This window comes from Lagenorhynchus albirostris, chromosome 2 (genome assembly GCF_949774975.1).
Source record: "Lagenorhynchus albirostris chromosome 2, mLagAlb1.1, whole genome shotgun sequence".
In the NCBI taxonomy this organism is placed as follows: domain Eukaryota; kingdom Metazoa; phylum Chordata; class Mammalia; order Artiodactyla; family Delphinidae; genus Lagenorhynchus; species Lagenorhynchus albirostris.
In genome coordinates this window covers 151,396,876-151,424,659 of record NC_083096.1, presented here as the reverse complement: position 1 = coordinate 151,424,659, position 27,784 = coordinate 151,396,876, and the positions used below count along the sequence as shown (strand labels likewise).

General features: G+C 55.4%; 1 protein-coding gene across 3 annotated transcripts; it reads right to left on the bottom strand.

Annotated features, from left to right (window-relative positions):
• Nucleotide 1: 1 nt before the first annotated feature.
• On the bottom strand, nucleotides 2-27,784 carry SLC2A1 (solute carrier family 2 member 1). 3 transcript variants are annotated; one of them, XM_060140324.1, is made up of 10 exons: nucleotides 27,549-27,784; nucleotides 15,968-16,063; nucleotides 4,603-4,763; nucleotides 4,209-4,449; nucleotides 3,386-3,548; nucleotides 3,112-3,299; nucleotides 2,748-2,852; nucleotides 2,215-2,316; nucleotides 810-1,013; nucleotides 2-443 (listed from the first exon to the last, which is right to left on the bottom strand). In XM_060140324.1, exons 1-10 carry the CDS (start codon nucleotides 27,564-27,566, stop codon nucleotides 243-245), a joined length of 1,479 nt encoding a protein of 492 aa, XP_059996307.1. In that variant the 5' UTR covers nucleotides 27,567-27,784; the 3' UTR covers nucleotides 2-242. The 3 variants fall into 3 exon arrangements, with proteins under 3 accessions (XP_059996307.1, XP_059996308.1, XP_059996309.1); XM_060140325.1 differs by lacking the exon at nucleotides 4,603-4,763 and having other exon boundaries at nucleotides 27,549-27,783; XM_060140326.1 differs by lacking the exons at nucleotides 15,968-16,063; nucleotides 27,549-27,784 and adding an exon at nucleotides 7,290-8,894 and having other exon boundaries at nucleotides 98-443.

The window sequence follows — 27,784 nt, the reverse complement described above, 5'->3', positions numbered from 1 at the left end:
GTAATAAAAAAATTATAAAACCTGTTGCTTGTCTGAATAGATCTGAGCAACAGTCTTTTGTTAAAATCCTGGAGCCATTAAAAGTCCTGAATATTCTTCTGGACATCACTACTGGCTGAAGGAAAGAGCCCCAGGCCCAGCTCTGCTGAGATCTTGTCAGTTTGAAAGTCTCATCCAGCTGCCTGTGCTCTGAGAGATCCTTGGGCTGCTGGGAGCAGACCGGGCTGGTGGTGTGGGGCACCTCACACTTGTGAATCAGCTCCCAGGGGGTGGAACAGCTCCTCGGGTGTCTTGTCACTTTGGCTCGCTCCCCCCTGCCGGAAGCCGGAAGCAATCTCATCGAAGGTCCTGCCTTTCGTCTCGGGAACTTTGAAGTAGGTGAAGATGAAGAACAGAACCAGGAGCACGGTGAAGATGATGAAGACATAGGGACCACACAGTTGCTGAAAGATACACAGAAACACTCGGTTGGAGACCTGACCCTACATCGGGCCGTAGGACCTTGGCTAAGTCACTTTACCTCTGGGCCTTTGATCTGAAAAAGGGAACACCCACCGACAACCCAGGAGCATTGGGATGTTAGTATTAGACTCTGCGGCACCTGGCATGTGATAGGAGCAGTTTCCCACAGCAGAGCAGAACAGAAAATTCAAAGATAAGGAAAGAACCCTGTGTGACTTGGGCTTCTGAGCCTGTTTCCTCCCCGGCATGATTCCCATAAGAACGGTAGGGACAGCATTTTGCACAGTACTATGGGGTCATGCATGCAGGAGAGAAATGCTGAGTGTGGGCACTCTGGGAGTTCTCACCTCCACATACTGGAAGCACATGCCCACAATGAAATTTGAGGTCCAGTTGGAGAAGCCAGCAACAGCAATGGCAGCTGGACGAGGGCCCTGGCTGAAGAGTTCAGCCACAATGAACCATGGGATGGGGCCGGGGCCCACTTCGAAGAAGGCCACGAAGCCAAAGATGGCCACGATGCTCAGGTAGGACATCCAGGGCAGCCGCTCCTGTTGAGGACGAGAGACGGGAGGAAAGTTAGATTGGGCTGTGCTGGATCCTCAGAAGAAACAAACTGCAAAGGCAGCCCAGGGCAGGCCTAAGAGCTCTAGGCTGGAAAGCAGGAGGCCAGGGTTGATCCTGGATTTGCCGTGTGACTTAGGTACCCTGTGCCGGGTCTCGGATTCCTCATCTGAACAAAACAGTTTAAGTCCTGTGTGGTCTGCCCTCCCAGAATGGTCATGTAGTTGCATGTGGAAGGCGCTAAGAAGAGGTCCCTGGGGTCCCCTGGCTCTGGCTGTGGAGCAGTCTGCTTACAGTAGGAGGATGTGGAAGAACATTCCTGGGGGTGGGTGTCAGAAGGCTTGTAAGGTGCCCTGCTCAGGACTGACACAGAGCCGGCATGTGGTTTTACGTATAATCATTCTCGAGGAAGCTGCAGTAGAAAAGTTACATGGGCTTTGTTCCAGATCCCAGATCGGCTGCTCATTCCTACGGTATTGCCAGGCCTCTCGGCCATCACCGCACTCTAAGCCTTGGTTCGGCTGTAAAATGAGTGTACTGGTGCTTTCCTTGCCCAGATGTTGGACAATCAAGTGTTGTGTGCGAAGTGCCTGGGACAGGATCATCACAGAGATTACAGTCACGGGCTTGGGGCCAGCAGACCTGAGGCTGACTCCTGGCTTCGTCCTTTATCTGCTACATTACTAACCTCACTGGGGGAGGTTTCCTCACCTGAGAAATGGGAATATTGACTGAACTACACCTGTGCGTCGTGAGGACTGAGTGAGATGAGGCATGTTTCCACGCCTCTGTGGTGAGGAGGGCATTACTTTCTAGGGCTGTTCTGAGGATGAATTGAAGATGCAGAGAAGACTTTGAAAAATTTAGTATCAGGCAAAGTAGCTCCTGGGGAGAGAGAACTTGAAGTCTGGGGCTGGAGGTGCGGTGGTGAGAAAGCACCAAGCAGCGAGGAGCCATTTGAAGACAGGATGGGAGCGGGATGGAAGGAGCCAGCCTTAAAGAGGCAGAAGGTCAGGCCCACGCCCGGGATTGTGAGGGGTGCAGAACCAGGGCGAGGGCAGCCCCCCCTGCCAACACCTGGCCTCCAGTGCTGCTCGCCAGCCTGGGGCTGAGACAGGCACTTTGGGGTCTGATGCCCACGTGAGCTCCCCCCACCTGCCGCCTGGCCCCCCGAGCAAGGCAACTCACCAGCAGCGCCAGCGCGATGGTCATGAGCACCGCACAGCCTGCCATACCGGCCAGGCCTATGAGGTGCAGGGTCCGCCGGCCAGCTCGTTCCACCACAAACAGCTGTGGGCAGAGAGGATGTCAGTGCAGCCTGCCTGGTGCCCCTCTGAACATACCCCTTCCTCCGGGAGGGTGGCCCCCAGTGCTGGGAAAGCCACGTGGCACTGCAGAGATGGACGCCTCCTCCCTGGGGCTCAGCTCGGGGACTACATAGGATCTGAGGGAATGAGAGCTGGCCCCCGAGAGCCAGACAGCTGAGCATTCTGGCTGTGGCCTTGGGCCAGCCATTGCACTTCTCTGAGCGCCAGTGTCATCAGCTGTTTGATAGAGTAATGAACTTGACAAGTTGTCCAAGATGAAATGAGAGAGCACTTAGGGAGCCCGTGATGCGTGCCTGGCTCACAGTAAAGGCTGCTGTTTGGTCATGAGGCCCTGAGGCCCCAAGCTGGACCCCAGCTGCCGACTGGCTGTGGGCAACGATGCAAAAGACTCACCGACACGACAGTGAAGGCTGTGTTGACGATGCCGGAGCCGATGGTGGCATACACAGGCTGCTGCACCCCCGCCTTCTCGAAGATGCTTGTGGAGTAATAGAAAACCTACGGGACACAGAATTCGCGGAGCTCAGCCAGGTGCGGTGGCTCTTCCCCGGCCTCTGTCCCAGTGGGGTCAGGACACACGGTCAGTAAAGAATGAAGGGGACACTGCACCAGTGCCCTCATGGGTTCTGGTTCTAAAGGACAGCTGCTCCTCTGGCAGGGGCTCGTCTGTTGTTTTAAGTGTGGGACCTGTCCACAGCACACACTTGACCGCAGGGTTTGCCTGGGGCCACAGGAAAGGGTGGGTGAGGGCACTCACAGCATTGATGCCAGACAGCTGCTGGGACAGCTGCAGCACCACGGCAATGAGGATGGGCTGACGGTAGGCGGTCGAGCGGAACAGCTCCAGGATGGTGACCTTCTTCTCCCGCATCATCTGCCGGCTCTCCTCCTTCATCTCCTGCAGGTCGCGGGTCACATCCGAAGTCCCGCGCAGCTTCTTCAGCACTGGGGGGGCCGGAGGGAAGGCGGGGGTGGCTCAGAGCAGGGAGGAGGCCGGGGCCGGGGGCGGGGAGGGGCAGGGCCCGCCGTACCGCTCTTGGCCCGGTTCTCCTCGTTGCGGTTGATGAGCAGGAAGCGGGGGCTCTCAGGGCAGAAGGGCAGCAGAATGCACTGCAGCAGGGCTGGGATGAAGATGACGCTCAGCAGCAGGGGCCACAGCTCCTGGTTGCCCATGATGGAGTCCAGGCCAAACACCTGGGGGAGGCGGGGCCAGAGCAGCAGCTGTGAGCACCTTGCCCCGGGCCCACTCGCGGCCCCGATCCACCCAGGGGCCTTCTTCGCCTGCTTTGTGGCAGCTGCTGCTTTCGAGAGAGGGCTCTCGTTCTCAGTCCAGTTCTGCCACTAACGTGAGGCGTAGCTTCTCTGAACCTCGGTTTCCTCATCTGTGACAAGGGGGAAGTAGGACCTACATCACGGCATTAGTGGGGATAAGATGGCAGGGCTACAGACATGTCTGGCAGGGGGATGGGGGCTGCTACTTTGCCACAGGACGATTTAGGGATGGGGCAGGGAGAGCCTCGAGAGAGGGGAGTGCATATATATATATATACATATACACACAGGCATCAAGGCGTGGAGGTGTGAGAGGGTCGGCATGTTGAGGAACCAGTGGGCTGCCCTGTGGTTGGATCCCCACAGTGAGAAGAAAGGACGCGAGGCTGAGTGGGCTGGGATGAGAAGGGTCCAGGCATCTGGACTTGCTCTCCCACCGGGAGAATGGTGAGCGGTGGTGTTCTCGGGACCTGCGCCTAGGATGTGTCTACGAGGCTGCCCTTTGCAGGGCTGTGGAAGGCCAGGTGAGGAGGTGAATCAGGACACACACCTGAGGCACTGGAGCCATAGGTGGGGGCTTACCTGGGCGATGAGGATGCCGACGACGATGCCCAGCTGGTGCAGGGTACCCAGAGCCCCGCGAAGGTCCGTGGGGGACACCTCCCCCACGTACATGGGCACGAAGCCAGTGGTCAGGCCGCAGTATACACCAATGACAAAGCGGCCGAGGATCAGCATCTCAAAGGACTTGGCCAGTTTTGAGAAGCCCATGAGCACAGCGGACACAAAGGTCAGCAGGTTCATCATCAGCATTGAATTCCGCCTGGGGGGCAGGACGGGGAGGAGGTCACAGGTCAGGCAGGTCCCTGGACCCCCCGGAGGCCGCAGGGGCTGGGTCATAGGTAGACCCTAGGACAGCCAGGGAAGGCCCCCCACCTCCCACTCCCTGGGCAGGGCCAGGACCCCTTCTGCTCACCGGCCAAAACGGTTAACGAAAAGGCCCACAGAGAAGGAGCCAATCATGCCCCCCACGGAGAAGATGGCCACAGAGAGGGACCAGAGCGTGGTCAGTGTGGCGGGCAAGATGCGCTCCCCATAGCGGTGGATCCATGTCTGGTTGTAGAACTCCTCAATCACCTGCAGGAGCAGAAGCAGCCTGGTGGGCGAGGCCAGGACCCAGTCATCCTTCTCCCTTGCACTCCCCCACCTCCAAGAGGACCATTTTATCACGGGATGCTAGAGGGGGCCCAGGGGCCCAGCACCAGGCCCAGCCCCAAACTCGCTGCTTTCTTACGCCGGGTGCCACCCCTTTTGTGGGCCTCAGCCACCCACACCACCGAGGGAGAGTGGCGCCGGCTCTCACACCTCCCCCAGGGGTGGTTTCCAGTGCCCCGTAGTTTCAGGCGCTCAACAGGACTTTCTGGGGATGATGGCAAGTGAACAGTGGTGGAAGTTCAGGCATAGCAGAGAGAGGCTCAGAGAGAGAGTGCTTCTTCCCGCATGCCCCTCCCCAATCCCCCTTGCTGGGGAGGAAATACAGCTGGACAGAGGCCCTTCGAGGAAGGGAAGGGCAGGCTGACTTTGCACTCAGGCCTGGTGTGAGCAACTTGCACACAAATGCTTGTGAGACCCACCCCCGGCTGGCCTGGGAGTTCCCCTCTGAAGGACCCATGGCCTCGTCCCCTCTCTCAGGTGCCCAGTTGGGCGGTACAGGGAAAGCTACAGACAAGGAAGCAGTTCCAGGAACTGGAGACACCTGTCCTAGAACAGGCCTCCCGCTAGCCCTGCCCCCACCAAAGGGAGGGCCTGGCTGGCCCAGGCCCAGGAATGTGGCAGGCGGGCAGCACTGGTTCTGCTTGCTCACACTCACCCCTCCTCTCAGGTGATGCAGATACATGCCCAGTGCCTCGGGACAAGCCAGACCCACCCAGCAACACGCGCAGCCACAGGCCCACCGTACCCAGAAACAGCCTCCCGTGTACACACGCCATCACACACACGAACTCGCGCTCACATAATCTGAACATTCCCGACTTCAGCCAGTCACAAACCTGCATGCCCCTCTTCCCCTCCCCACTTGCAGCTCAAACTCAACTCCGCGCGAGCCCAACCCATCTGGCACCCCTCCCCACTGCAAGTTTGCGTGCACCGGGCAGCATGCAGCCTCTCATACAGTACGATCTCCACTGGCACTGCTCTTGGCCCTCCGTAACCCTCCCAAGCTCCGGGGGTCTAGCAGAAGAGGAGGCTGTGGGTAGCCGCAACCGCCACATGGGGAACCAAGGCCCACAGTCCCGGGAGTGCCCACTGAGTTATCTACTTGTCTGTCCCAGGGAAGCTGGACAGCTCAGGGGTGAGGAACCCAGACGCAGCCAAGTTCAGACCCAGCTCTACCACTCATCTCCAGTGTGACCGAAGGCAAATGATTTTATCTCGAATGACATTAGCAATATCCACTTCCATAGTGTTGCGGGAAGTTAATGAAAACACCCTTGGCAGTGCTCACACGGTGCTTGGTACCACCACTGAGCTGAGGGACCCCACCACGTTCCGGTACTGACCCAGGGGCAGTGCAGGCCACTGACATAGGCTAACAGAGCCTGCGTCCCATAATTCAAAGTCAAGGCTCCTGCCAGGTATCAGTCCCACCTCCCAGCATCTCTACTTTTGCCCTATGCACCCTTTCCCCCAGTTCCACGGTTACTCCTCCTGGAGGGCCCACCTGCCTTACCACGCTGAAACCTTTTGAGACCCAGCTCAGAGGGTCGCAAGAGTCTGTCCTCCCTGAGGGCAGGGACCCCAGTGGATTCACCCCAGGGCCTGTCCCAGAGCTGGTGCAGGGGGGCCTAGCAAGTGGATGGAGGAGCAATGAAAGGGCCTTAGGCTTCCCTCCTAGCAGCCCTTGCTTCTGCCAGGGGCAGAGAAGGCAGATTTCAACAAAACAAACACAGAGTGCTTGTGTTCTTCGAGGGACAAAACCAGCCCCAGAGGAGGACTGGTTGGGAACAGTAATGCTCCACTTATCAGGCTCTGCAGAGAGCAAGCTGTCCTGGATGAAGGAACTGCCCAGATAGATGGCCCTCACCCCTTGGAGGGCCCATCATCTGGCTGGAAATCTTTCTCCCTCCTGTCCCTCACACTCTGCCGCCCAGAGCAACCAGACCTACAAGCAGGGCTCCAGGGCACTGATGTCCTTGGGGCTCTCTGCAGGGGCAAGGAGAGGTGTTTGCCCCAGATGACACTTAATTTTTGCATGCTGTAGTTCTCAGGCTCACCCCCTGCCCCCTGTGTTTCAGATGCTTGTCTCACAGAGCTCTCCACATCTCGTTTTAAAATTTGTCAAGTTGGCTAATGGAACTTGCCTGAATTGTACGCAGAGCCAATACGTGTAGTATTTAGGCAGTAAGTGCTTACTACCTAAATGGGTTTAAGGGTGTGAGGCTGAGGTCTTTAACCCTCTCCTTGGGATCTGGCTGGAGATGTTGAGGAACCATGTGTTAAGTGAGGTGTTACCAGAGCCTCCCCAGTTAAGTCTCCTGCATGTGGTAACAAGTCAGAGGGGCCAAACCCTGGCCATGGCTAGCTCCTTTATGGCTCCTGAGCCCCTTGCTGCTTAGACCACTTTATAGGGTTGAGGCACGGTGAGCAGCCAGCACCGTCCACCTTGGCCCCAGGCTCATCCTCTTCACCCCCCAGCAGCACTTCGTGGCCAAGCCGAGGTTGCCCACTGGGTTCCTGCCTCTTGATCTGGTGCTTGAGATTTGTGGGAAGAAGCCAAGTGTGGTTTTCCTTTCCTGCGGGCGGTGCGTGGGCTGTTTGTCCTCTCCCCTCGGGTCCATGCCCTGTGTGGGGGGTGAAGCTGGCCCTTGGCCCAGGAAAGGCGGTGGGTCCCTGGAGAACAGGAGAACCCTGCGTGGGGAGAAGTTCTGGGGTGACCTCTTCCACCCAGCCGCTGCCTTGAGCATCATCCAGCAGTGGCTGGGTGCCCGTCATGGAAGAAGAGCCTCCTTACTGCTCTGCACCCTTAATAGGATCCCACAGGCCCGGTCTCGGCAGCGAGCTTCCTGGCGGCCTCCTCAGCCCCGGCTCATGTCTGAGGCGAGGCCTCACACGTGCTTCTTCTGAATGCTCTTTCCTCACATTCTGGTTACAAGCCTGGGAGCTACCCTTGATCCTGCCACTGCCCCACATGCAGTCACTCACCAGGTCCTGTCCATAAAATCCTACCTCCTTATCGGTCCTCCTCTCTACTCACGCAGCACCTGCCCTAGGTCTCACCTGGATTCTGCTCCTGACTCCTCCCATCCACCGAAGCCAGATTCCGATTCCCACCATTATTCCCTGACTTGGCAGTCGAGCCCTGGACGTCAAGCAGACTAGGCTCAGCTCTCCGTTTGTCTCTGTTCCCTTGCCAGCCCATTCCCAACCCCTCTCTCTGCCAAGGGTCGGTGTGAGTGCCCGCGTGCTGGGGAGAAAGGGCAGGTCCCGGTCAGCCATGGCATCAGGCTGTTGGAAGCTGAGGGGCTATTAGAGCTCTTTCTCTAAGCATCCCCTCATTGAACCTAGGGCAGAGGCTCACTTGGCGACACTGTAGGGGCCAGCCTGGAGAAGCAGGATGGCCCTGGGCAGCTGCCATCCCTTGGACTGAATGGTTTCCAGTAAAGAGCTATTCCTCATCCCAGCAGTTCTCCTGGGGGTAAGGGTGGGGAGAGGCTTGTGTCATGTCTGTCATCCCCCCTCCCTTCCCTGCCTGGGTAACTGTGGCTGAAGGACCACACGTCTCTCTGTCTAGAGCAGAAGTTCTGACTTCCTCTGTGTCAGGGCAGCGTCTGTAGTGAGGCTCTGGGTGTGAGGCGGAGCCCACTGCCTGGCACATGGAGTAAGCTGTTCCTTGTGTCACTGTTCTCTCAAGGAGAGAAGCCATCTCCTTGAGAGGAACATTAAGGACAGAGTTTTCCATTTTTTAATTACTGCAAGACAAAGCATTAACCTAGGAATTATAGTACAAGAAAGACCCTGAAGGAACTAGAGGCTTGCCCTGGGGAGTAAAGCTCTATCTTCAGAACTTGCTGGCTGCCCAGGCCGAGGGACCCAGCAGGTCTGCAGAGCCCCAGGGCACAGACTTCAGCTCAGGGGAAAGAAGAGCTTTCTAGGCTTCAGAGGGTGAGATTACCCATGTTACAGTTAGTGAGTCCCCTGTCAGCAGGGAGCATACAAGTCAAAGTTTGGATCAGGGATTGATATAAACAATTTATGTAAAAGGCTAGATAGAAAACATTAGAGTCTGTTGATGACTGCTTATTTTTCTTCCCTTCCCCCCCCTCCCCGCCACCCCAACCTTTTAAACACGTAAAACCCATTCTTGGCTCATAGGCCACACAAAAACAGGCTGCTAGCTGGATTTGGTCCCCCTGCCAACCCGTGTTCTAGAATTCCAGACCACTGCCAAGAGAAGGGGTATATGTTTTGGAATTTCTGGCTGCTCTCCACATATTCCCTGCAGAGGCCTGGTCTCCTAGATCAGCGGACCCCAACCTTTTTGGCACCAGGGGCCGGTTTCATGGAAGAGGGTTTTTCCACGGACCGGGGGTGGCAGTGGGCGTGATTCAGGCAGTAACACGAGCAGTGGGGAGCGGCTGACCGGCCCGCCCGCCGCTCACCTCCTGCTGTGAGGCCCCCCGTACTGGTCCCTGGCCCGGGGGTTGGGGCCCCCTGTTCTAGATCATCCTGAGAGGGAATCAGCTCTCTCTCAACCCTTTCTTCTCTCTCTTAGATATACTGTGGGGATGAAGGGGTTAAACAGCCACCCAAGCTTCGAGGTCCAGTCGGGAGGAAGAAAGGGCCAGCTTGTCCAGTTCAGCCCCTCAGCCTGGCTTTGACCCCTATTTCCAGTTCCCTACCTACCCCTCCCCCACAGCTGGGGCTGCCCCGCCCTCGCCCCAGGTGGTATGTCTCCATAGCAACTCAGCCACGCCCCAGGGTCAGCTGGGAGTTCGGAGACAGATGCTACAGGTGGGGCTGGACAGATAACTTCTGGGTTCCTCAGGGCCTCTCCCTGGGGCCTGGTGAAGAGGCCCAGGCAGCCAGATGGAGCTAGAAGCTGGGCCCCAACCCCAGAGCAGATGATCGGACCACCCTGGCTGCTTTGGCTGCTTTTCTGGAAGAGCCCTGATAGGGCTTCTCTCCAAGCCTTTGCTCTGACCTCCTCACTGGTCCCTGGCCTTTGGGGTCTCCCCTGCAAACAGAAGGATCTTCATTTCCCCTGCTCACAGCTTTTCTTGTCTCCCCACCACCCTCAGGATGAAGTGTCTCTTCCCACCCCACATGGCAACGCCCCCATGCTGCCCGGGCACCCCACACCTCTGCACCTTCGCTTTGCTGCTGCTTCGCCTTCTGCCTGGTGAGCTGTTGGTCACTTTCTAGAGAACGCGCCATCCCTCCTCTGGAAAGCCTTCATAACCTCTGCATTACTGCAGTGGTTCCCAAACAGGGGCAATTTGCTCCCCCCCCGCAATGTCTGGAGACATTTTTGGTTGTTACACTGGCAGGGGTAGAGGCCAGGGATGCTGCTAAACGTCCTACAGTGCATGGGACGGCCTCCGTAATGCCAAAGAACTATCTGGCCACAAATGTCTATGGTGTTGAGAAAAACCCTCCTCTATGGGCCAGGTACCCTCTCCCTCCCCCTTGTCCGCTTACACCAGCCTGTGCTTGTTTCCATCACCGCCCCGGACAGCTAACTATGAGGCACTGTGTGCTCCCTCTAGACTAAACTCCAACAGGGGCACAGTCTGGTTCATCTGGGTCCCAGCACAGGGCTGGAGGCAGAAAGCATTGTCACTAATTGATGAACAGGCCATGAACCGGAGAGGCTTAAGAGATGAGGGAGCTGTGGCAGGGTGTCGTGGTGTAAGAGGCTGTGCAACTGTGCGTGGGAAACTGGGACGTCTGTGCGTGACTCAGCTTGAAGTAAGAGCAGGAGAGAGCAGCAGGGTAGCAGTTGTTGGCATGTAAAAGGGTGTTTCGGTGCCTGTAAGTGTAACTGCCATTTCTTCTGTGGTGGTCAAGGATGTAGAGTGGAGCCAGACTCCCTGGATTTAAATCCCAGCTCTGCCACTTACTAGCTGTGTGCCCTTGGTTTAATTGCTTAACATCTCTGTGCCCTAGTTTTTTATAAAACAGGGATTATGGTGTCTCCCTAATGGGGTTATATTATATGGAACAATTGAATTATTGTTTCTAATGCATTTGGAATAATGCCTGGCACGTGACAAGTGAGCTGTAAGCTGTGAGAGTCCGTATAAGCGGAGATGGGCGAAGGGGAGAGGGGGCCCAGAGCCCTTTGGATCTAGGCAGAGATAAGGAGAGGCTGCCTGGAGCCTGGGCTGGGAAGCCCATCTTGCCTCCAGTACTTTCACTCACCAAGCAGGTCGTCCTGGGCAGACCTCGCCTGCTCTCTAGACCAAGTTCTTCCCTTGGCAAACAAGGAACGTTGAGCCTGCGGACTGTCAGGCCCCTTCCAGCCCAAGCGGTCTGGTTTCTGAGGATGCCTCAGACATGCCTGACACTGTCCCTTGGCCAGGAACTCATGGTTCCTCAATGGCCTTTAGTCACCTCTGTTGGCAGCTCAGCCGTTTGGGGAGGGGAGAGGTAGTTCTCTCCACTCAGTATGATGGTCAGGACGCCCTTGCTCATTTATCTGCTCTCTGTGTGACTGGGCTCCCCTCCTACCCTGCAGAGGCCGGAGGCCTGGCAGGGATGTCGTCATCAGGCGTGAGGCCTGGCGTCCATCTGTGACTCAGCCTCTCACTCTCCAGGTGACCTCTCCCAGCCTCGGTGCCTCCTTTATGAGGGGAAGATAAGCCCGGCCCCACCCACCTTGTGGGGCTGCTGTGAGGAGGCAACTTATTAGGAGGTGCTTTGTAAACATTTAAGATGATGTTATGATTAATTAGCCACTTCCAAGAGGAAGCCCTTTGGGGCCTGTTTTATGGAGGAGACCAAGCTTCCGGTAATTAACAGCAGTACTGGCACCCTCACCGCTAGTGGGACAAAGTCTCCATTGGCAAGTAGGCCAACCTGGCCAGCGCAGTGCAGTTTCCTAAGGGAAGTGCCTCTAGACAGACAAGGGGGGTCGGCCTGGTCAGCGCGGGCCGTTAGCAATTCCCCATCAGTGGAACACTTCATGCCACCGCATCTCTGCACAAGCCGTTCCTATTGCCTGGGATACCCGCCCCTCCTTCCCTCTGGGGCCGATTTGCCCTCAAGGTCTAGCACAGCTGCTAACTCCTTCGTGAGGCCCCTTCTGTCTCTGCCATCAGCCCTACCCCCGGCATTAGTCATTCCTTTCTCTTCGTTCCCATAGCACCGAGAAGCCCTCCGTTAATAATACTGCGGCTTTTCCCAAGGGGTCTCCCCTCCCCACCCCGCCTCTGCACTCTGGATGGTTGAATCTCTGGAGGGCAGGGACAGGGCCCAGCTCTGACCATGTGTCAGGCAGCTCCCTGAGGGCCAGGGTGAGCCCGCGGTGTTCTCGGCTCTATCCCTCCCCCCATCTAGGGCAGTGCCTGGCATAGTCCACGTTGAGTGACGGTGTTGGCATAATCACTGGGCCCTCCCAGGACAATGGCTATGGTGCCTCCCGAGGCATGGCCGTCGGCTCTGAGCCCCGCTTTCATCTCTTCCTCTAGTGTTGTCCTCTCCCCTCTTCACCTGTTAAGTTTATCCTGTTTGCTCCGGGTTGGGAAAACTACGGCCAGGCTTATGAGAAGTGTCTGTAAAGTACAAGAGTAAACAGGCGGAGGAGTGCCTGAGCACACGCCCCCGGAAACGCCACGCAGGTCTCTCACCTCAGTCCTCAGAGGCCGGCTGCCCAAGTGACCTTTGGACAGGTGCCCGCAAATGCTCCTATAAATGTTTACCGCTGGGCCGTCTGTGCTGCCCGGACCCCCTGCCCGCTGCCCCGCCCATCTTCCACTGTAATTCTCACCTTTCGCCTGTTTCTGATTAGATGGGAAGTCCCAAGAATTAGAGAACATCACTCTGGGTTTGTCCACAACTGCACCCTTGGAAGTGTCTTAGTCCCTTCCGGCCAAATGCGACCCCTTTGCCTCTGCTCCACCACCACCGGCCTCCTGAAGGACCACCCCCCCCTCCTTATCTTCACCCTCTCCTCCTCTGCTGATTCCTTACAAGCTGTTTAAAACTGAAGTCTTCGTATTAAAAAAAACCTTAGCCAGACAACCCCTCTGGTGACCACCCTTCTTTCTTCCTTCTCTACCGAGTCCCTTGGAAGGGCTGTCTCTGCTCTCCCCCATCTCCCTTCTCCCTGTTCAACCCACTGCAGGGAGGTCTCTACCCACAGGACTCCACTTGGACAGCCTTTGCCACGGCAGGGTCACCGGAGGGTCTTTTGCCTTTGGCAATATGGAGCTGATCTGCCCAGGTCAGCCTCCGGAGCACCAGATAGCATCCCTTCACTCCGTCCACATCTGAGTGCCTGTTCCTATGGACGGGCACTGCTCTAGGGACGAAGGACATGGCCATGGACGCTCATCCTCAGGCGCTTCCATTCTTCCTCTGGCTCAGAAGGGTCTTGTCTCCTGGCGTAGAGGTGCCAGCTCTCCTCCTCCTTCCCAGGATCTTCTGTCAGTGGGTGTGCTCTCCAGGGCTTGACCCTTACTTCTCTTTTTACTCTGCAGTCCCTCTGGGAGATCCTTCTCTATCACTATGGATACCGGTGACCAACCTATCGGTCTTCTCCCACTGACTACCCTCCAAAGAAACAGACCCCCGTGTCCAAGTGCTTGTCCCGCCGTGTCACCAAACCTCAGTTCCTGCATATCCCACGGCACCTCCCTGCTCTGCCTCCAGACCCACATCGCCCGAACCAGAAATCTAGAAGCCAGTTTTAAACCCCACTCTCTCATCCTCAGGCTGAATCGATGATCAGCTCCTGCCCATTCTTCCTATTCAGTGTTGCTTTTTCTACCCCTAGTACAACAGCAGCCTTCTCACTATTTCCCTGTCTCTAGTTTCACATTCTGAGACCCATCCCACTGCACCAGACGCCTGAATCATTTCCCTAAAATGCAAATCTGATCCTATCTATCCTCTTTAGTGGAGTTCTGAAGTCCACACTCCCCAGCTCGGCCTACGCATTGGTGCCCACCTGCCCATTCTTGCTGTGCCACGCCCTGCCAGTGGCTGAAGATTCTGCAGATGAAACTACCGACCACAAGAGCCCCTTGTGGGCAGCTTCTGGCTTACCTCGTCGCCCTCTCATCCTTCTCCCTCCTCCCATTTACCCTAGTGACACACAGACTTTCTTTCCTCTGGGCATTTTATCCCCACCTGTGGGCCCCTGCTTACCACAACCCTGTTCTGTTTCCGGAAAACACCTCTATCCTGTTCTTAGAGTCCTAGTTCTGTCACCATGCGTAACTCACTATGTGATCACAGTCACGTGACCACCCCTGTGATCACTTAATCCAGTGCTTCTCATCTTTTGCTGCACATTAGAATCAACTGGGGAGCTTTAAAACTTTGATGCCCAGACAGCATCCCAGACCAATGAGGTCAGATTCTGTAAGTGTCAGGGGACACTGTCTGTCCCCTGTCTCTAAGACTGTACACACTTTGCATCTGTAAGGATTCCCAAAGGAAGCCAGCTCCGAGGCACACACCTTGGCAAGATCTGCTCAGAGCACTTAGCAGAAGCAGGGCTTGGAACTGCTTCAAGCATGGGCCCACGGTCGCCATTTCCCACAAGCTTGGAAAAGCCCCATCACGTCCGCTGCAGCTGAGCATGACTCAGCAGGCCTGGCCGCTCTGGTGACCTGCTCCCCAGCATCGGGTGTGGCCCCCACGGCCACCCTCCGCCTATTTGGAGGAGGCCCAGCTCCCCCAAACAGGCCCCAATCCTCGGGAAGCAGCCACACTCACTTCCTGGCCTCACCCATCTGGACCATGAATGTGGCCTTGACAGGACAATCCACTCTCATCTTGTCCTGCCCGGGAAGGTAGAGACTTTTAAACTGACCAGGTGGCTGGTCCGGAAGACAGCCTGAGGTTGTGTAAACAACAGAGTTTGGCTTCTGACTCCACCATCCCCTAGCTATGTGACCTTGAGCCCATTGGTCATTTGACCTGCCCTGGGCCTCGGTTTTCGGGTGTATAAAATGGAAATCACCGCCCGACCTTATGAATGTACACAACAGGCCTGGCGCAGAGGAGGGGCTCGTTACAGTCTCCTTTCCTTCCCCCATCCTCCGCTCTCCTCCCCAGAGCAGTGGGTTGGCTATGCTGGAGGCCCTCACCGGGGCACCCCCCAGTCCCGACACTGGTGAGCACGTGAGGACAGATCTGGGTTGTGCTGTGGGGAGAAGGGAATAAGCGCACACTTGCACCCCTCCAGTTCCCTAGGGCAAGATGCCATTTTTGCTTTCCCTGGCCCAGGGCCTCCAGGGAGATAGGCAGTTTCAGCCTAGAATGGGCTCCCTTACAAGGGAGTGTGCTGCATGTGGATGGGTGAGAGTACAGGCTTGGGGACCACCTGGCAGGGAGGGCGCCAAGGCAGACTGGTGTCATATACCAGCTCCATCCCTGACTAGCTGGTCATGCTGGGCAGGTTCTGGCCATTCCCCACACCTGCAGGGTAGGAGTAGGCACGGCTGCCTGCCTGCCTTAGGGCTCGGTGTGATCAGGTGAGAAAAGCACCACGGACGCCCTCTGTAGCCCCAGAGGGCCGCACGAATGCAGCATCACTACACCAAACACGGCTTCAATTTTTACAAATTTCTGTGTCGGGTGGGAGGTTGCTCAAGATGACCTATAAAGGGCTTCCCTGGTGGTGCAGTGGTTGAGAGTCCACCTTCCATTGCAGGGGACATGGGTTCGTGCCCCGGTCCGGGAAGATCCCACATGCCGTGGAGCGGCTGGGCCCGTGAGCCATGGCCGCTGAGCCTGCGCGTCCAGAGCCTGTGCTCTGCAACGGGAGAGGCCACAACAGTGAGAGGCCCGCGTACCACAAAAAAAAAAAAAAAAAGATGACCTATAAAGACCCTGTGGTTCTGTGGGCCCCAAGGTTCCAAGGCCAAAGCTAAGAGTCTCTAACCCATTCAGGGCCAGAATATTGGCTGGTAAGGCAGATGGTGAGTTGATGTAAATGACTCCAATGTCCAAGAGGCAGGGTGAGCGTGTGTGTGTGTGTGTGTGTGTGTGTGTGTGTGTGTGTGTGTGTGTGTGTGTGTGTGTGTGTGTGTGTGTGTGTGTGTGATGGGGGCAGGGGTGCACAGCAGAGCCCTCTGGTCTCGAGAAGCCTAGGACAGCACAGCACTCACCTTCTGGGGGGCATTGATGACTCCAGTGTTGTAGCCAAACTGCAGGGAGCCGAGCACTGCCCCTCCCACGGCCAGCATGAGGCGGCCCGTCAGCTTCTGCAGAGAGAAAAGCCCACACTGTTGGAGGCACGCCAGGCCCAGGTGACTAGAGGGCAGGGCCTGGGCTGGCAGGTTCCCTTGTTCAGATAGCTTGCCTGACTCCTGGCACCACACCAGCCCTTCTCTGAAGAAACCTGGCCACTTCCTGACCTCAGGTGCCCAAACCAGCCCTGCCAACTTCTAGACACCGGGCTGGCCAGACTCATTCCTGGGGAGAGAGGGTAATTAGGGTCTTCCCCCTCTCTGTAGCCAGGGCTTGGCCTTCTCCGGGGTCTCATTCCCCCGCTGAAGCCATGCCTGGGCTTGAGGTGGCCCCAGCCCCTGTGGCTGGGAGGCCCAGGAACCAAGGCAAGGGGGGCCCAGTTACGTGGGAGGAGCGGCATGGATGGGCGAAGTGCCCTGGATTTGGAGCCCAAGACGCCGGCTTCTAATTCCAGCCCACCTGCCTCCTTGCTCTGCGAATTCCAGCAGGTGAGTCCCCTTCCCCACTCCTCCCGGCCCGTCTGGTTGCTTGTCTGCAAACCCTCGCCTCCATTCACAGGGTAGATACTGAGGCAGAGACAAGTTCCAGCTTACTCAGGGGTCTGCAGAGAGCCAGGCTGAAGCTCGGGGCAACCATCCCCAGACCACGAGCTTCCCAGGGTCGTTAGGACACAGATGACATACCAGCCAGGAATGTGCTTTGGAAAAGTACACGACACAAGGTGAGTAAGAGTGCTGGGTCGAGGCGTTTCCAATGGGCAGAGGGCTGGGGGAGAAAAAGGGCAGTGGGATTCTGTCACCTGGAAGCCAAGGGCCGGAGGCAGCAGGCAGGGAGGAGGCCAGCAGGCAGGAGGGCCCGGGGGGAGCAAGGTGCCTTGCTAGGGAGAGGACTTTTGTTTTCTTTTAAAATGAAGGCGCCAAGATGTATGACAGTTAAGGCAGGCCCTTAACTGACCGAAAGAACGGGGCCCGGGGGGAGGGATGCCAAAGAAATGATGGGCGGGCATTCACCAGGTGCACCACACAGGGCTGGGCACTGGAGGGGAGGGGTGGAGGCACAGATCCTGAGCCGCACCTACCTGTGGAGGGGAGAGCCTCAGCTTGGCGATGGCCTTGGTCTCCCCCCCTCCCCACAGAACCCAGAAGCAGCCCTGACTTCGAGATACTCACAGATAGCACTGGGCTTAGCTGTTAATCAGACACATTCCTAGTATGGTCTTTTCATTCTCTAGAAGCCGTCAGGCCATCGATTGCGAAAGCTAAGGTTCTCACGTCAGAGGCTGAGAGTAAGGTTTCAGCCAGCAGGAGTTCAGAGCCCATTCCTTGTCAAGGGAGAGCTGGATCCTTCCTTCCCACGGGCTCCTTCCTGGCCAGACTCTGGACATTCATCCTAGACGCTGGGCCTTTCCTCCCAGCGGGCTGCACTCCCTGTAAATCCTGTCTGTCACGGCCCACCCTGCCCAGCACCCCTCAGAGCCTCCCTCCCAACTCCTTAGGGAGCCTTCAGACCCAAGGCTGTTGGTTCCGAGTGGGTGGTGAGCACCTGACAGGCCTCCTCTGGTGGGCCCCGGCCAAGCCCAACTCCTCGGGTGACCACTGGGATTAAGTAAGAGGAGGTCACAAGGACGGCACGACAGCGGCTGTTGAACCCCCACGTGGGGGCTTTCTGCCTGGTGAGTCACAGGTGTCACGGCTCAGGGTTGGCCTTGAGGTTGGCCATCGTCTGATACTAACGGTATACAAGGTATATATTATTCTAGTACACACTCGAATAAATAGAAAACTAGCAATGCAAACCTAGGATTTGAAAAAATGTGGCATAGCTATATAATGGAGTACTTAACAAAGAAAGCTCTTTAGGTACTGATTTGGCATACTGATTTGGTACTGATTTTACATAAGTAAAAAGCAAAGCTTCAGAACAGCGTGTTGTATGCTACCTTTTGTGTGGGAGGGAAAAAAAAAAAAGGCTAGGATGGGGGAGAATATACACATCTACTTCCTTAAAAGAATGCACAAGAAAGGTAACAGTGTACCTTGGGGATCTGGGTGGCAGAGGCAGGGTAGAAGGGAGAATTTTCATTTTATATCCCTTTGTACGTTTTTGAATTTTGAACCACATGAATGTATCACCTATTCAAAATATTTTTTACAAGCCCTGTGGTTTCATATTATTTAGAACACAGCAATTTAAATAAAAATAGAAGTGAAAAATGATACAGATGATATGCGGCTCTGGTAAAAATCGTGCCCTTGCATGAATGCCCTCGCAGAAGGGGCTCTGCTGGGGGGCAGTACTGTTACTACAGCCCTGTCTCCAGTCTGGCTCTGGTGTGCCAGGGGTCTCTGGGCCTCTGAAGTCAGTCTTGGGGCCCTGCTGAGCAGCTGTGCCTCTGAGAGCGGGGGCTGCTGGGAGCCAAGGACAAAGCCCTCTGCTGGACTTTGCCACTTGGCAGGTCAAGGTCAAACTCTGCTTTAGAAAACCTGCCTACCCACCGGCTGGGTTACATCCACATCCACCCAGGCAGGCTGCTGTGTCAAGAACTACTAAAAGGCTCAGTGACTCGCGCCCCGGGCCCTGGTCCTGACATCAAGGAAGAGGCATCAGGTCCACTGGGAAGGGGAGGCTAGTGTGGTCTGAGCTTCAGCTGGGGCACTGCGGGAGCCCTGCAGGGATAGACTTGTAATTTTGCCTGGGACAGTCAATCAAAGGTGGGTTCCTGGGAGGTGACACTGGAGTTGGGCCGTGAAGGACATGCAGGGAGTCTGCCAAGTGGAGAAGCGGTGGCAAGACTGCATTCCAGGTAGACAGAACAGTACGTGCAGGGGGAAGAAGGGGGGGGCCCTGCAAGGCCGGATCTAACGGGGTGCTCAGTGTGGCTGGATGCTAGATCCAGGGGAGGAGCATGGCCCCCGCTCCTGGGTAGGCAAGCGGCACCCACCACCTCTCGCCCCCACCACACCCAGCGTGCTCACGACAGGACTTGGAATCTGGAGACCCAGGCTGAAAGGCATCGAGCTGCTTCCCTCACCTTGGAGTTGAGATATGTGGTAGCCCTGACTCTGGGTCTCAGTTTCTTCACATAAGAAATGGGGATAAGAGTGCCTTCCCTTAAGGCTTGCTGTCAAGCTCTGCATCATGGAGCCGGCAGGGTTCACTCGACAGGTGTTCGCTGAATCAAGGAGGGATGGGAAGTCCCCATGGTACCATCTGCCTCCACCAGTCCCGTGGCTGGAACTGAAAGGCGGTAATGAAGTCCATTCATTTAACATGTATATATTTACGTGCCAAGCTGATGGACTCGTTGGTGATGCCTTAAAGAAGGGGTACAAGCCCCACAGCTCACAGCTTTCTTGTGGAAGCCTTTTATAGGGGTGGAGGAGCAAGGGAGAGTCTAGAATCTGGAACCACGGCCGCCCATCACCACCCCTGGGGATGGGGCTACCTCCTAGAACATCCCGTGCTGTTCCAGGCCTTTGCCCTTGCTGTGTGCTCTACAGTCTCCAGCTTCTGCTCCAAGCAGTTGGGAATACCCATCTGCTGTCCACCCACCACACCGGGAACTCCTTAAGAATGGTACCTAGGGTGCCCAGAGTAGGGCGCAGCGCTGAATATTTATACAAAGCAAACCTGTCACTTCTGAAATTAACTTTTTGGGCAAAACTGGCTCTGCATGTATCTGTTCTCTGAGAACAGTGTTCATCCTAACAGATTTGAACTCGGCCATGTAGCAAACCCCTGATGAGTACTGGAACATCAGCTCTGAGAGCTGGAAACAGCCTAAAAGTAACTCTCCAGGCCCCCACCCCAACCCACAGGGCTGTGGAGGAAAGACCTCTGACCCGAGTTCAAATCCTGATTCTCCTAGGGGTGCCCCAGGCCTCTCAGTTCAGCAAGCGCTTGGGCTCGGGGTCCTGCACGAGGAGGCTCTCATGCCCTCACCCCTCACCACCCCATCCCAATTCTGGGGGTCCTGAGGCCCACTTAGAGCTCTTCTTCTCCCAGGAAGCCACTGATGAAATGTTGGCTTCAGAACCTCTCCTCCCACACACGGGGATGCCGGGTGGCCTAGCCAGGTCATGTAACTTGCCAAGCACTGTGCGTGGCCTTTCGACCTGCGTCCGTGGGCCGGGCCTTTCCCTGGCATGTACTCCAGCTCTGGGCTCTCCCAGTCAGTACTGGCGGAGGGAGGGCATGTGGCCACGCCATTCAGAGGTAGGTTACTCCCAATGGGAGGAAGGTCCGGGAGGAGGGTCCTGGAGCCGGGATGAGCCAGATGTCACTCACATCCTTTCCTCCTCCCACAGCTCCTGAGTAGCCCTGGGTGCACTGGAGCATGGGACAAGGACCTTGTAACTGCATGGTCCCCAGTTCTAAGCAGGGTGGAGCAGGGGTTTATGGGATCCGTGACAGCTCCCTTTTTATTTATTTATTTATTTTTTTTATTTTTTACTTTAATTTTCTAAGATTTCATTTGAACACAATTCTGGGAGATGAAAAAAGAAGCGCAAGAAACTGCAGAATTGCTGTAATACCCTCATGCGATTGATGGGGAGCCTAAGGTCAGAGGGTAGGGGCCCAGGATACTCGGCAAACAAAAGCTAATTCTGGGACTTGAGTTCTTTGGATTCCTGGACAAGGCATTTTACCCTCTGAACTCTTCCAGCCTGTCAGGTCTTTTCAAGAAGAAGAGTAATAACCATGTGGAGCCTGACCTTCAGGTGACCTCAGGCATTTACTCCTCTCAGCCATCTTCTTCAAGTCCTCCAGTGATGTCAGGACTTCTGCATGGCTGAGCCTCCCCTGCACCCCGCAGTGGCCCTGGAGGCAGAAGGTGCTCATCAGTCTTTAAAAGCAGAGAGGAGAGGGAGCTGCTGCTTTTATCAGCACCAGCAGCACCGGGCAGGCCCTAGGCAACGTGCCAGGGGCTGCATCCACATACTGATTTAACCACCATCACCAGGCTCTGGGGGAGAGATGGCTCCCACTTCACGGATGAGAAAACGGGAGACTCAGAGAGGAAAAGGCGGATGATCAGGAGGCCTTCGGCTGCTGGAAGCTTCAAACTGAGGGGTCTCTGCTGCCAAACCCTTCCTGCTCACGTCCTCCCCTGCTTCCGGGTACTGGTCCCCAAAGGAAGCAAGGTTTCTATCTGCTCCTTCCTTCCTATGTAGGTCAAATTCCATTCCAGCAACTCGCTGGGCCTTGCCCAGTTTGAGCCAGGACAGCCCAGGCCCAAGCTCAGAAACCTCTCGGTCGCTTGGGTAGATTTTGCTCTAAGACCAGGTTGGTCAACTATGGTCCGTGGCCAAATCCAGCCTGCCAGCTAAGAATGGGTTTTACATTTTTAAGTGGCTGGGGAAAAAAAAAAAAAAGAAGGCTAATATATTGTGATACATGAAAATTGTATTAAATTTAAATTTCAGGGGAGTTCCCTGGCAGTCCAGTGGTTAGGGCTCAGTGCTTTCACTGCCGTGGGCCTGAGGTTCAACCCCTGGTTGGGGAACTAAGACCCCACAAGCCGTGTGGCTCGGCAAAAAAAAAAATAAATAAAAATAAAATCAAATTTCAGTTTCCATTAATAACATTTGATTGGAACACAGCCAAACTGTCCCCCATTCCTTTGGGGACCAGAAGTCTATATTGTTTATGGCTGCCTTTGCGCTACAACAGCAGACCATATGGCCCACAGAGCCGATGGTATTTACTTACAATTTAGCCCATTACAGAAAAAATTTGCCCATCTCTGCTTTAAGCTCCAGGTGCTCTGAATTGCCAAGTGCAAACCCAACACACGAGCTGCACAGGACTTTTCAAAGCCTTCCAGGCAAAACCAAATCGTCTTCCAAAAAGGTGTTAAATGCAAACAAATGACTCCCTGAGAGTCAGCACCCGGGCATCTGGAGAAGCTGACACCCCAGAGAGGTACCCATTCAGTGGAGAGGTGGGCACCAATTTGACTATGATAAGATTAATTTGATAAGACCATGGGAATATGTAAAGGTCCTCAACACTCTCAGCAGACAAGTTTAAGTACCCCACTTGTGTGACCTTGAAAAATCCTCTTCCCCTAAGACCTCCTGTTCTCCATAAGAGGTTTCCTAAGAATAAGAAATTATATTACTAAGGAAGGACAATACCTGAGTGCATGTTCCCAACACTACTCTAGTCAATGGGGATTCAGCAATAAACTCAACCGAATCCCTGCTTCATGGAACTTGATATTTTAGTTGGGAGCCGGCAGCGGCGGGTAGGGTGGAAGGATAGAGAAAAAAACACCTAAAATACATCACGTGGTGAGTGGTATGAAGAGAGAAAGTGACGAGGACAATCACTTAATTCTTAATCACGGTGGGACATTTTGTGATGGAATATTATGCAGCTATTGGAAAGAATGCAACACATCTGTATGTACTTGATACGAAAAGAGTGCCGGGTAAAAAAGCAAAGTACTAAACAACGTATAGAATGTACATTTTGTGTACGGAAGGAGGAGATAATGAACTTGTATAATGGCACTTCCTTATATGTGCAGAGAGAAACACTGCACGTATTGGTGGGTGAACAGGATGGGCTGCACTGGGCTGCACAGAACTATGTAGAAAGCGTGATCCAATTACACTGAATTCCATTTATAGGCACACATACACACATGCACAAAAAGAGGTCTGTGAGGGTAAACACCAAACCATTACAACTGGGAGAAGATGTTTACTCTCCTCCTTTGCATGCTTCTCTATAGTTGGCTCCATTACAGTACTTCTGTAATTTAAAAAAAAAACCCTGCAACCTGACCTAGAGAGGCAGGTATTATCCCTGTTACAGTTGAGGAAATTAGCTCCAACAGGAGCTGTGGCTGGTCTGAGGTCAAATGGTAGAGATGTTTCTGGTGGAGCCCTTTCCTCCTCACTCCCCAGTGCCAAAATAGTGGGGGTGAACTCTGGGCTAGGTGCTCTGGGCAGATGTCCTGTCCAGCAGAGACCTCAGTAGCCAAAGGCTCGTTAAGCTGGGGTCTGGCGACAGCTCTCTCCCCTTCCAGGGTACCAAGGCCCTGGGGAGGCAAAAGCCAGCAAGGTGGTGGTGAAGTCTTAGAAAGGGTGAACACTGCCCTCATTCTGCACGAGTTCAAGGTCTGGGAGCCCTGCTCCGTTACTGCAAAACCCCAATGTTTATGCATTAGCTATTGAGCTACTCCCTCCCTGGCCTGGAGGCTGGGTGGCAGAGCCTTAGGCTCCACTCCATGCCTCCCACGGAAGAGGCCGGTAACAACTGGAGGTTTGTTTTGGTGACCAGGCCTGACACAGCCTCTCTGAGCCCATAGGTCCAACCAGGAGCCTTCTCAACCTCTACCATTCTGGGACGCAGGTTACCAAACTGAGTGGCTCTGCCCAGGAGTGAGGTGGGGGAGGGGTGAGGTTGCAGGTCCCAAGCCAACACTGCACGCTTCCCCTTTGTCCCAGGCCTCCCCAGCTCTGCCAGCTAGGGTGGGAGGGGGAGAGAACTGGATGCCTGTACCCTTGGAGCTGGAGCAGAGCTCTAGGCCCTGACATCCTGTGACCAGGAGGCACTGGGTAAAGCTGAGCTCCCTGAAGTCACAAGCTGATTACAGGGGGATTGGGGGTTGACCCAGCTCCAGGCCAGGTAGGGTTGGTCCCGGAATGGCCCAGCATGGGACAGGGATCATCATGGAGATGTTGACGATGTCCGTACACCCAAACTGGACGTGCAGAGGGTCCTTCCACTGAAAATAGCCGCCACCCTGCTTGAGGGCACTGGGCAGTCGCCACAACTACCATGCGGAGTGAGCCTCCATTTTACAGGGAAGAAAACCGAGGCTCTGAGGAAGGCCACTTCCCCCAGGTCATAGTTTTATGAGGATGTGTTTTGTTTCCATTCACAGAAGGCTTTCAGTTGTCAAATTATATCTAATCCAACTATTAGACTGCACCCAGAAAGTGGCTGGAAAGTCTGGGACTCGGGGAACTCCTGCTCATTTGGGGTGAGTGGAAGGTGGCACATAGGACAGGGGTGTGCAGAAAAAAACATGTTTTTTAAAAACAATACTGAAGAACATCTCAAATTTTTTGTGACAGCCTTATCTTGGCTAAGCCTCTTTCCTTCTCTGGCCTCAGTTCCCTATTTGTCAAACAGGGTTGGGACATGCACTGGAAGGTCCCTTCCTGCTGGGGACTTTCTTTTATCCTCTTATGCCATCCTAGAAAGGCTAGCAGGTGTTTTGTGGTGGGAGGCTAGTATGTGACCTTGGAAAAGTCATTTTCCATTGGATTGTGATGTCATCATGACTAGTTATCACCCTCACGGGGGGAGCAGGGCAGCCACATCAGTTGACCCATCTCTGGACCTGGCACTCTCACCCATGGGCTACTCTGCAAACCAGCTTCCTGACAAAACCCCTACTGGAGAACTAGCCAGCAGAAACTTTAATGATTTACCCAACCAAGCGATACAGCCCGGGCATCCTGGGACTCCCCAAAAGCTCATGTTGCCCAAATGCCAGACTTCTGGACAGAGGCTGCAACCCAGGTAGCAGGTCACCTGGGGCCCAGTAGGTGCAGTGCATCATGGGAATCCAGAGAAGCAAGGGATATTTATGGAGCATCCATGGGGACAGATAGACACATTTATTTCTGAATTCTTACAGACACTCTAATGACAAAAATGACATCATTCTGCAGACGTGGCAACTGAGCTAAGCTGGAATTCAAAACCACAAATGCAGGACTTCAAAAGCCTATGCTCTTCCGTACCACTGAGGGGCTGAGGAACCCCACAGATTTCTCATTTCTCCTTTGTCTGGAGGGCGGAGTGGCAGAGTCCTGGGGCATGACTGGGGTGCTAGGAGGGACTAGTTGGGAGTTCTTCACAAAGGGCTGGGTGAGACATCTGGGGGCAGGGCTCACCCTCATCTGCTGCCCAGGACGGAGCATGAGCAAAGCTCTGGCTGGGACAGGAGGGTCTTCAACCTGTCTCCTTCCTACTTCCTACTCAGTTAAACTCAGCACAGTGAGCCACAGAGGAGCACGACAGAAAGCAGGAAAGTCAGCTGAGTCAACTGCGGAGATGAGGAGGAACATAGCCGAAGGAACTTCAGAACTAGACACACCTGGTTTTAAGACCTTGGGCAAGTGATATAACTTCTCCAGGCCTCAGTTTAACCTTTTGCACAAAAGGGCTGGGCTTGCTGATCGAATCAGCAGCTCCAAAGGGAAGGGCTTTTTTCTAGAATGTATACAGGATGATCCATAGAAAGTTTAGCAAAAAAATAAAATAAAAAATAAAATGTTTTTACTATAACTGTTATCTGTATTTGTCTTTTGAAATTTCTACTTTATGTAGGCATATAATCTATTATTATAACAGTGCACATACATGAATTTATAAATACAGATAAAGCACTGGGAAGGAGGTGCTCCAAAATTATTTATTGATGGAGCCGGCAATCAAAAGTTTGGAGGATACTGCATGAAAAACACCTACCTGCTACAGAACTGGCTGGCACATGGGCACCCCTGAAGCAAACTCTCTCCCCTCAGCTCAAAATTCAAGAAAGTCTATGGTGAAAAGGGATAGTGTAGACTGAAAGCCCTTTCTGATTGGCCTGGGTTCAAATCCAATTCAGCCACTTACTAGCTGTGTGACTTCAGGTAAGTTACTTCCCTTCTCCGAGCTCTAAGCCCCTGAACCAGCAGAGCTATATATGGAGGGTCAGTGACACTGAAAAGCATTTGAGCCCAGAGCCTAGTGAACTACAAGTGACTGTTGACTTTCTCCTCCACTTTTCTGTCTCCTCTCAGAATATTCACTTCTCCACTCAACAGATGAACACCCAGGTCCTGCATCACATGCTGAACAGACATTTCTTACCCTTGCAGGAGTGAAAAAAGTTTTCCCTCTCTTACAGACAGTGAAACTGAGGTCCAGAGAAGTTAAGTGACCTGCCAGAGCCCTGAGGTAACACAGCAAATATTTAAGCTTTGCAGTGGCAACGTTCTTACCACTAGCTAAAATAGCTTCTCATTTTATTTTTATTTTGTTATATCCCAGCATAATGGCTCACCTATGACTGTCAGGAAATGTGTTCTGGGCTCAGGGTCTCTCTTCAGGCCAGGGCGGGGTGGTGAAGCAAGTTGTTTGGATTCATCAGGCATAAAGGAACCTTTTCCCGCTGAGGGTACAGCCTGGCGTCACTGTCACGCACCTCTCCGCCCAGCCAAGACCTTGTTCAGTTCCACCGGACACCTCCACAGCCCATAGGAAGGGCAGTGCAGAGTTCAGTGCTAACCCCCCATGCCAGGTGGAAAAACAGACATCCTCGTGCCTTCCCTGCCGAATTTCAAAGAAAAAAGTCACTTGAAAATATTCTATAGAAAGGGGAGGAAGGGAGGGAGGAAAGAAACAATGCCCAACACACAAGGTGGGGCCCAATAGATATTTGTTGGAAAGGAACCGTTCTGGGAAAGTCACAAAGATCCCCTGTAGGACAAGCCCGTTTACAGATGAAAAAAAGAGATCGTATCTAGGCAGTTGCTTGCTCCCGGGGGAAGGAAGAGTCCTCATCTGTTCAGTCCCGCGTCCCTCAGCTCCCTGGCGCGCGCTACTCCCACTCCACTCCAGCCAGGGGCCCCTTCCCGACCCTCGGCCCCCCCGGGATCGCGGCGGCGGCCCCTGGGGTACTCTCTCCGTCCGGCCTCACCAGCTCCGCCCGAGCAGGGAAACGTGCCACCTCAGAGCACATCTCCCCGGGTCTTGGCAAAAGCTCTGGGGCCTGCACTACGCGGAAAGAAGGGCCTCGGAAGTCAGGCTTTTCGCCTCAACCCTGTAGCCAGGCACCCTGGGGTTGGAGCCCGGGCCTTAAGAGAGTGCCCTCCGCCTTGGAACCCCGGAGGACCGGCGCGGGGACTGCGCGAGGCCGCGGAAAACGCCCAACACCAGGCCGCGCGCCCAGTGTGGCGCCCAGGAAAAGGGAGCATCTGTTCCGAGCCGGCCGAGCGGGGGCGGGTCCCTCCTCCTCCAAGCGCCCGGGCCGGGGCCCGGCCGGGGGCTCGGCCGGCTCAGCCAATGGGCGCCGCGCTCGGGCCCCCTCCCCCGCCCCGGGAGAAGTCGGAGCAGGGCCGCTGAGGAGGAGATCGTGAGCGACGTGCCGCGCCCGGGCCCTGGGTCCCCCGGCCCTGCCGGGACGCGTGGACGGCGCGGAGCCCCCGGAAGGAAGCCAGCTGCTCACTGCGGGCGCCAACAACGCACGCGGCGCCCACGCGCCCGCCAGATCCCGACCCCATCCCCGCCCAAGTCCCCGGCAGCGGCAGGGCGCTGCGCTCCAGGCCCGCGCCGAGCATGGCTCTGAGAGGCGCGCCGCCGGCCACGGGCTCACAGAGCGTCCGGGCCGCCGGGGAGGCCCGGGGAGGCCTAGGCCGGCGGAGGGGTGACCGGGGGTCCGCGCCTTTGTTCCAGGTGGGGAGGGCCCGCGGGCGCGCGACTCACCTTGCTGCTGGGCTCCATGGCCGCGCTGCGCCGGAGGCTCTGGCAGCGCCGGGTGCGCGGGCGGCGACGGGCGGGCGGGCTGCACTCTGCGGATCAGGCTCCGGCTCCGGTCCCGAGACTCCGACTACGACTCTGACTCCGACTCTGGTCGCTTGGCCTCCCGCTCCCTAGCGAGCTAGCTCCTGGGACCTGCGGCCCACGATCTGAACGCTCGCTGGGGTTACCTCTGAGCGCTG